This window comes from Acartia tonsa, chromosome 1 (genome assembly GCF_053477335.1).
Source record: "Acartia tonsa isolate MP-2025a chromosome 1, ASM5347733v1, whole genome shotgun sequence".
Classification (NCBI taxonomy): Eukaryota; Metazoa; Arthropoda; class Copepoda; order Calanoida; family Acartiidae; genus Acartia; species Acartia tonsa.
In genome coordinates this window covers 20,784,881-20,794,098 of record NC_137260.1, presented here as the reverse complement: position 1 = coordinate 20,794,098, position 9,218 = coordinate 20,784,881, and the positions used below count along the sequence as shown (strand labels likewise).

Below are 9,218 nucleotides of genomic sequence, written 5' to 3'. Positions count from 1 at the left end.
CTATTCTTTTATTTTAATAAGCATACTATTAAAAATTATAAAAAATATTGTTAAAGAACAAAATAAGAATTGTAAATAGTAAGTAAGTAATGTATGTGTGTATGTCTGTGTGTGTGAGAGAGAGAGAGAATGTGTGTGAGTGTGATTGATTGACATATTGACAATATTTCCTACTGACGACACATCACAATAATATTACACAAATAGATAGATAGACAAGATGTTTAAAGATAGAAGAGAGAGAGAGAGAGAGAAAGAGAAAGAGCAAGAAAGAGAAAAGAGAATAGAGAGAGAAAGAGATAAAGAGAAGGGAGAAAGATAGATAATGACGAAGAGTGAGATTGAAAAAGAAGAAAGAGAGAAAGAGAAAAAAAAGAAAAAAGATAGATAGAAAGAGATGGGAGAGAGATAAAGAGAGAGGAAGTTAAAGTTATATTTAGAGAGCAAATTCTTAAAAAAGAATAATGAAAAAAAAACATTTTTAAACTCTTTTGTCTTACTGAAATAAAATTAATTGTTTAAATACATAGATGAACCAACATGGTTACCTATATTTGTTTTCTATTTGAAGTATTGAACTTCATAAGCCAGGGATAGATACATCTAAGATAATCTAATTATCTAACCTAAAAGAAATTTAATGATTACTTTCCTTATTACATTCAAAGAATATTAAAATAATGAATGATTTATCTTCTATCTACATGTACCTATCTCTGTATTCCTGGTTGGCAAAACTTTGCAGTGTTGAACGTTCAATGACAAAGCCAACAAGTTGTAAGGCAAAAATTTTATCAGGGATGGGGGAGAAGTATTGGATTAAAAAAATTAAGAATTTTTTGTTCTTTTAATTAATGGCACTATCCTTAAAGAACCTTAAACAGAAAATATACATTGTACAGAAAGCTTAGATTTTTTCTTTTAAAGATTTTCCTTGATTTTTAAGGTCTTATTTTGGCCGATTTCCCCCTCCAATTTTATATTTAATTGGATCTTTCGAAATCTTAGTCTGTCTTGTTTAATCATTTATTACAATTTTTATCCCCTGTCCCTGATTCTGCACAATTTTACATTCAATCGCTTCTCAAATTCAAATATCAAAAACCTCAGACTTTATTTCATATTACACATAGAGTACACCAGAAAAGGAGAGAGAGAGAGAGAAAAGGAACAAATTGGGCTTATTATCCTTTCAATCACTGCGTAGAACTTTAAATTGTTAGAGTAAAGGTGTCTACGCGGGGGCTACAAGTTTCTCTAACTCTTTGAAAAGAAGTCTGAACTTTTGTCCAAGTATGTATATGATAGTATACACACAAATATTACATTCTACATGTATAAAACTTAACTTTAACTCCCCTCTCTTTCCTCCATACTCCGCTTCCTATTAGTATTATTTTCTTTAGCCCGCGTAGAGCCAATGTTGTCATTAACCAGGTGTGTGTGTGTGTATGTATATATATATATTGATGAGGGGAGGGGAAGGAGAGGGGGGAGAGAAATTTTTGTCCGAAATTTAGGAGTCAAAGAGCCGTCTTGTCAAAACTAATTTTGGCGCACCGTCCCGGAGGGTTAGTGGGGTGACAAAAAGGGAGGTGGAGAGGTGCGTACAGGGAAGTGGGAATGAAGCAAAGGGGAAGGATCCTCTCCTCTCCGACACGGACACATATCCATCAGAGTTGTGACAGTGGCGTGACAGTCGGACAGACACAATCAAACAGTCACACAGCTACGCTACTTATTCTTAGTTAGTAGTAATACACTAGTAATACAACATCCTTAGCAAATACATATATGTTATAAAAATCATAAAAAAAAACATTAGTTAAAATAAAAACAATATATTGCTATAAAATCGTAGTTAAGACAAGAAAAGACATGACTATAGTGAATATTATTTGTGATGCTAATGATGGGTCGCAGGAAACAGATAGATCCTAGAAAATCAGACGCTGATGCTGAAAACAAAATTGATAACTTAGACAATAAAGATATTGTTGATGATGAAGGTGAGATTTTTAATTTCTTTGTTGTTAACAATTAATCCATAATTCTAAAGTGTAATATGCCATAGATAATAATGTTTCATGATTATAATTAAAATTGACAGGCAGAAAAGTAAAAGGCTATCTACAGATGAAACTTTTATGTTACTTTAATAATATTCAATTTTTTTATCCTTTTTTCAAATACAATTTGAATTAACTTCATATTTTTTGTTGAGATATATTTGCAATATTATTCTTATAAGTAAAGTTGACATATTTCTTATTTTCCACAAGATATATGAACAAATATATGATATACAGGGTGCTAGCTATTTGTCCCCTAGTTAAAGCTTAAAGATAGAAATGTTTTTGTCTAAATCCTTCAAATTTAATATTGCTGATTTCTTTATGGCTATATGCTATAAATAAACATCTTTATTAGCTTGTATGTCTGAATGATAAGACTTTAATAAAAATAACTTATGCTGGACACTCTGTAGTAATGATCAGTGTATGAAAAGTAAATGAAGTTGGACACCCTGTATTTGATATATGTTTTCCTCTATACATTAACAGAAATATGTTGGACACCCAGTATTTGATATATATTTTTCTCTATACATTGACAGAAATATGTTGGACACCCAGAATTTGATATATATTTTCCTATATACATTGACAGAAATATGTTGGACACCCTGTAATTGATATATATTTTCCTACATACATTGACAGAAATATGTTGGACACCCTGTATTAGATATATATATTTTCCTATATACATTGACAGAAATATGTCATCTTACATCTGTCAATCTCATCCCTCACTCATCAAAACTTTTTATTATTTTTCTCTTTTTTTGTCTTTTTTCCAATTCTGCTTTTTTGGTAATATTTTGCATCTGACTTCTGTTTTTTCTTACTTTTTTGGAATGTTTAAGGAAAACAATAAAAGCCTACCTATTGTAAAATATAAAGCATGTAAACAATCAGTTTTGTCCTTATTTAAAAGAAATTTTGTATAACATAACATTATCCAAGATTTATTTGGCTAAAATAAAAAAATATTCTACATAAAAGTGACAAATATATCTATGCATTCTAGTGGCTAAAGCAAATAAGTAAAGGAAAACTATTCTTTAAATCATACTCACTTAAAAATTAGATAAATATTTTAAATGTAATGTAAGAGACATAAAGTTATAAGATTAAAACCAGTTTTGTTATCTCCGAGGTGCCGAACTACATTTTAAAATTATTAGGTTTTAAGGTAAAATTCCATGTTTTTCTGCATATTAGTTTACAATATCATGCTGTCAATGTTATGAATAAAGAAAACAGTGTAACGTTATTTTGACTGGTTCAAAAGTTGGAGAACACTTTTCAAGGTGTCTTTTCCCTTTCCATGTCGACAACAATCTTTGCATAATTTGATTGTTTGGTTTTGTTGCTTTTGCCTTGTTTTCTTTGGCTTTTCTAGTTTATAAGGGGGGGGGGGGGGTAGCAACTCCATAACAGGCGGGGATAACAGAAATCCTAGTAGAGCAGCAAGGAGAGGAAGGGAGGGACAGAGAGAGGAGGAGGATTGTTGCAAAAGTAATTTATCACTGTTGGTAATAAATCTATCAAAAAGGAAAATTTCAGCCGGAGCTTTGAGTCACAAGGGACGGGGATAGGGCTTATCAAGTTTAATTAGGACTATAACTAAAAAATATATTCTTTAATCTTTTCCTTAAGTAAAAAATATCAATGTTTTTCTTCATTGAAAACAATTACAGCAAAATTTACTTAAAATACAAATTGCCCTATTTGATTATTGTTTTTGTATATCCTGTTTTATAATTTATTTTAAAAAATTCTTATCTCTCTTTCTGCAAGTAACAGAGATAGATAGAGAGAGATATAGGAGAAGAAAAATAGAGAAAGAACCCCTCCCTTATCATAAATTAGCAAAGAAAAATAGATAAATAAATTCATATAAAATTTTAATTGAAGTTTATACATTTTACATGAAAAGACAATGAAACTTTTGCCTTGTACCTTAACCTATCCCAAAATATAAAAATCTTTAAAAGCCTTAATTCTACAGGTTCACAAAACCTGTTATTTTTCTCATTTACATATCCTTTAACTCAAGCTTTAAACAAGCCTTCATCAAAATAGTAAAAAATAGGCGGTTTAGGATTATTATGAATATTTACAACTTTAGGATTTTAGAGTCTATTTTAGGAAAGAATTTATAGCTTTAAAATGATTTTTAAACAATCATAAATTTAAAAGGATTTAAAAACTATAATAAAATATTCTTTTATTATCTTCTTTTTAATAATAATTTTTAGAAAATTAGCCTATGAAAGATAATCAATTATAAATATTATTATAATGTTTTGATTTTGAATGTTGTAAACAAAAATTAATTAGTTTTCAGTAAATATTTAACTCTCAGTTATGATTGGCTGTTATCAAATTCAAATTTCAACCAATCAAAACTCGTCAAATTTTAGTAACATATAAAGAGGAGTAAAACAAAAAGGGAAAGATAAGAAGGGGGAGTGTGATAGTTTAAACTTTTGATAAGAAAATATGATATGTTTTACATTAAACAAATATAATAACATGGGATAAAAACTTTAATTTAAAGTAGGAAAACCCAAATCTCACTTGAGGATATTAACAAAAAAAATTATATTACTGAAAACAAATTAAAAGGAAAATTAGTTTTTCTTCGGGTGTCATAACCCTCTCCGCGGAATTGATATGAAACCAATTATTTTATTTCCGCTGAAATTGTCAATTCTGATGATAAATTGATATTATTATAACAATATATAAACACACAATTAGGGTTTCACAACTATTTTTTTTCATTTCATGAGTTTCTCATTTCTTTAAATTATAAGTCTTTTTTATGAAACTACTTTTAAAGGACCATATAACAAAACTCGATTAAAAAGTTTTCTTAAAAATTGTAAAATAGTTTTGTTGGAAAGGTTTCGTGATGTTTATAACTTATTTTATTTTCAGGTTCTGATGTCAGTAGTCAAGAGGACAACCTAGAAAATCCTGACAGTAGTGACAACATTATTCTTCCCCCCACCAGTTCAACAGCCGCCACCACCAGTAGCAGCTTCAACCTGGCAGCCGCCAGCTTCAATCTGGCTGCCTCTGGCAGCAACCCAGCCACTAGTTTGAGCAGTCTTGTCTCAAGACCTCCAACATCCTCACCCCTATCCCTACCACCTCTAGCATCATTACCAACAATGACTTCACCACTAGATTTGTTAAAAAATCCATTTCTCATGGGGGCATCGCCTTTGTTAGCCCTAAACCCGCAGCTGTACGCCGCCCAATTGGCCAACCTCCAGGCTGCTCAATTAATGTTGGCAAACCAACAGTTAGCAGCCGCTAGCAGTGACAGCGGCCTTCCTGGGGATAGGAAACGTCCAGCTGATTTAGAATCACCCCTAGATTTGGGACCTCGGCCAAAGTATCCTAGGACAGGATCTCCCCTAGAAGGGAAGGGAGGGGCTGACTCCCCACTAGACTTATCTGGAGGTAAACCAAGTGATCTTCCAGGGGATTTACCACCAGGATTACACCCTTTCCTGAATCCCGGCATGCTGTCCTTGTTTAATCAATTCCAGCTGCCACTACTGGCTGCAGCTGGGGGTAGCAGCAGTGGCTTATCAGGACCACCCGCCCCTGGAGATTTAGCCAATCTTCTTAACCTTGTAGCACAAAAGTCACAGCAACAACAAAATGTTGGACCTCCAAAATCTTCGCCTACTTTGGGGCGCAGCAACAATCCTTGGCTAGATCAATGGCTGCTGAAATCTAACTTGGATAATTCTTCTTCCAGCCTACCACGGCCACCAAGTTCTGGCAGCTCAAGCATTGCAGCAGACGTTTTTAAATGTGTATTTTGCAAGGAAAGTTATCAGACTTTAGAAGATTTGACCAAACACATGAAAGAGGCCAAACATCATTCTTTCCCCGGTGGTCCAATGACGTCAATGGCCCCCTCAATGACTTCATCACCAATCCGCGCGTCAAGCTCAGCATCTAGTCCGACATCATCCGCAAAACCACGGGATATTCTCAAGGAACAGGTACCGATGCCGCGGAAACTTGTCCGCGGCCAGGATGTATGGATTGGGCGGGCGGACGAACAGACCCGGGATATTTTGAAGTGTATGGGATGCGGACAAAGTTTTAGAAGTCTGGATTTGCTGACAAAACATATGCAGGAAACACAACATTACAAGAAAGTTATTTCACATGACCAACTGTCCAGTTGGAAGTATAATGATCCCTCTGGTGGCAGCGGTTCCGCGGGCGCAGGCGGCAGTTCCTCAGCCGTGTCTGCCGCAAATAAAAATCCAATCAATTCAGTCTTATCCTGTAAAGTTTGCCAAAAAGGATTTGGGAGTTTGAAGGAGTTAAGCGAGCACATGGTGCGTGCTGAACACTTTGGTCCACCTCCTGATAATTTTTCTGGCGCTTCGGGCCTTCCTGCACTTTTAAGACAAGGAGTTGGAGCTTTGCCTACATCAACCCAGCATAATTTATCTACACCACCCTCAGCAAAGGACCGCAAGAAAGCTTTGCCTGTCAAGAAACTTTTGGAACTTGAACGTGCCAGGTATGAAGTCATGGGAGGATCTAGTGGACCTGGATTGGCTGGCAGGAGTGCTGCGGCTAGCAGAGATATTCTGGAGACAGGTAAACTGACCTGTGACAGATGCCAGGATAAAATCCCCCTGGAACTATTCATCAGTCATGTTCAGCAATGTTTAGGCCAACGGCCAAGCCCTCCTGGTGGGTCAAATCCAGGTAAACTAGAGGAGAGAATGACTGGAGATGACAAGAAAGGAGGCAGGGAAGGAGATAGTTCTTCAATCCTGGGCTCCTTAGAGATGATGGTAAAGAGTAATTTTATGCCAGGTGGCAGCAAGAGTTACCAGCCTCCAAGCAGTAGTCCTTCCCTTGCTGCTAGTCCAGTAACAGCAACTGCCAATAAATTTAGCATGGCAAGTATTTTACCTGGACAAAAATCCATTACACCAGTTTCAACATCCCCCTCCCCTGTACCATCCGGACCAGTGAGCCCGCCAGGTGCAACCAGCAGCAAGCCTGGATCCCCTGCATCCATACGGACGACCAGCCCTGCAGGCCTCCAGGAGAACGGGAAGGATGGTGTGCTTGATACCAAAAATCAGATGGATGGAGTAATTGCCTCACCCCTATCATTTTCCAACCGGTCACCTTTGTCCTGCTCAAATCGGTCACCAACCCTTTCCAGGTCACCAATGGGCCTTGCTAGCGATGACGATCGGTCATCCAATGCCGTGTCACCCCCCGTTTCGTCACATGGTGCTTTTTTGTTGGGCGCCAGGAATGAGAATGAGAGTAAGCCACTAGACAACCAACCCACATCGTCAGGCAATCCTCTAATGGCCCTACAAAAGCTGTGTGACACACAGAGCAAAGCTCCCCCGCCGAACAGCCGCTCTTCTACAATGAAAACCATCTCCAACCCTGTTTCCATGATGGAATTTTCCTGGGCGGTCAACCAGGCGGTCACAAACGGCCACAGCGGCAATAGTGCCGCCGGGGACGCCACAAACATCAAATGCCCGTTCTGTGATACGCCGTTTGTGTCGAAGGGCGCCTACAGACATCACCTCAGCAAGTTTCACTTTCCAGCTGGCGGCGGCGGCGGTAATGAGAAGTCCCAACCGCCAATAAATTCACCACCACCTGCAGAGGATTTGGCCGGGGATTCTTCCATCGCGTCCAAATATGCCAAGTATTCGCAACTTGCCAAACAGTTGTCCTGCAATCAGAAATAAATTTTTATACAATTTCTAAATAGAAAATTTTTACTAATCTATTATAAAAACAGTCCATAATATAAATAAGAAACATAGAAAAGATTTTGATAATTAACTGCTAAGGTAATAATTTACTTACAGCTTTTGCTTATTCATTCAACCACTATTTTTTCAAAATATTCATTCATGTTATTTTTTTTTAATTTCTGGATTTTGAAACAAACAGTATTTATTTTCAATCCCTATTAGTTATTTTCTTATTAAAATCTTTTGATAGCTCAATTTCTAGCTTGATAATTTAGTTTAGTGGTCAAAATGACCACAAATGTAACCCCTAAGAAACATAGCCCCTTGTATTCGCTGATATTAATGCCAAAATTTTGATATCTCATTTTGTTATTTTTGCTGTGATCATTTACCAATATCTATCTATCTACATATATTTAATTATATCCATTATTATTAATATTATAAAGTTATTGTTATTAGTTTTTATTTTACCCTTATTAAAACATTAAAAAACAACATAAGAATTATAGTCAATTTTTCAATAAAAAATTATAATGATATTTTGTGATTTTATAACAAACAAATGACCAAATTTCATAATTATTTTCTACCATGTATTAATGCATATATAGTTTTCATAAAGAATGTTAATCTTGACTATTTTCTGAAAACATTCCGCTCCTTGCTCTCAAAGTTTCTTGTCATTCTTGTTATTTATATATTGTATCAATTGAATAAAAATATTAAAATTTAATTACTTGTTTTTTTTTATTTTAGTAGCGCAACTACTCTTTAATTTACTAAAGTATGTCTGAACGTCACATTCTTGAATGAAAAGCCATTGAATAGACTAGAACCAAAACTATTGCAATGGTCAAAATTGTCTTTGTTATGCAACGTAAATTTTAATCTTCCATCGTGGTATATAATCCTACGTTTAAAACATTAATAGATTTTATCTAAAAGCAACAGGATGTCTGTCACTGTGTCTATGCTAAAAATCTCGCTTACTGCTAGACCAATATAGCTCTGCTATGAGTCCCTAAAAAAGGTTTTCTTATTTGTTTACCCCCCACCTCCCCCAAATATTAAAACAAAAATTTTAGGTGACCTCTAGGGGCATAGTCTTTGGTACCTAGGACAACAAGATCCAATAAGTGAAGCATCTCTATAGATTAATCCTTAAAAGGAAATTATGTATTTATATAGTATCCCGTATTACGTTTTTTTCAACAAATTTATGTACAATTTTGTTTAGACTTATCAATTAAGTTTCTGATCATTAAGTCACTCTACAAGAGTCATTGTTTGTTTGTCCTTTCTGATGTCATCATTCATTAATACAATGTATAACTTTGGTTAGTTAAGTTTTATACTACTTGTTTAA

At 34.9% G+C, this 9,218-nt stretch overlaps 1 protein-coding gene across 1 annotated transcript; it reads left to right on the top strand.

Annotated features, from left to right (window-relative positions):
- The first annotated feature begins 1,694 nt into the window (after positions 1 to 1,694).
- On the top strand, positions 1,695 to 8,585 carry LOC145314683 (protein tiptop-like). Its single transcript, XM_080154700.1, has 2 exons — positions 1,695 to 2,009; positions 5,013 to 8,585. Exons 1-2 carry the CDS (start codon positions 1,904 to 1,906, stop codon positions 7,838 to 7,840), a joined length of 2,934 nt encoding a protein of 977 aa, XP_080010826.1. The 5' UTR covers positions 1,695 to 1,903; the 3' UTR covers positions 7,841 to 8,585.
- The last annotated feature ends 633 nt before the right edge of the window (positions 8,586 to 9,218 follow it).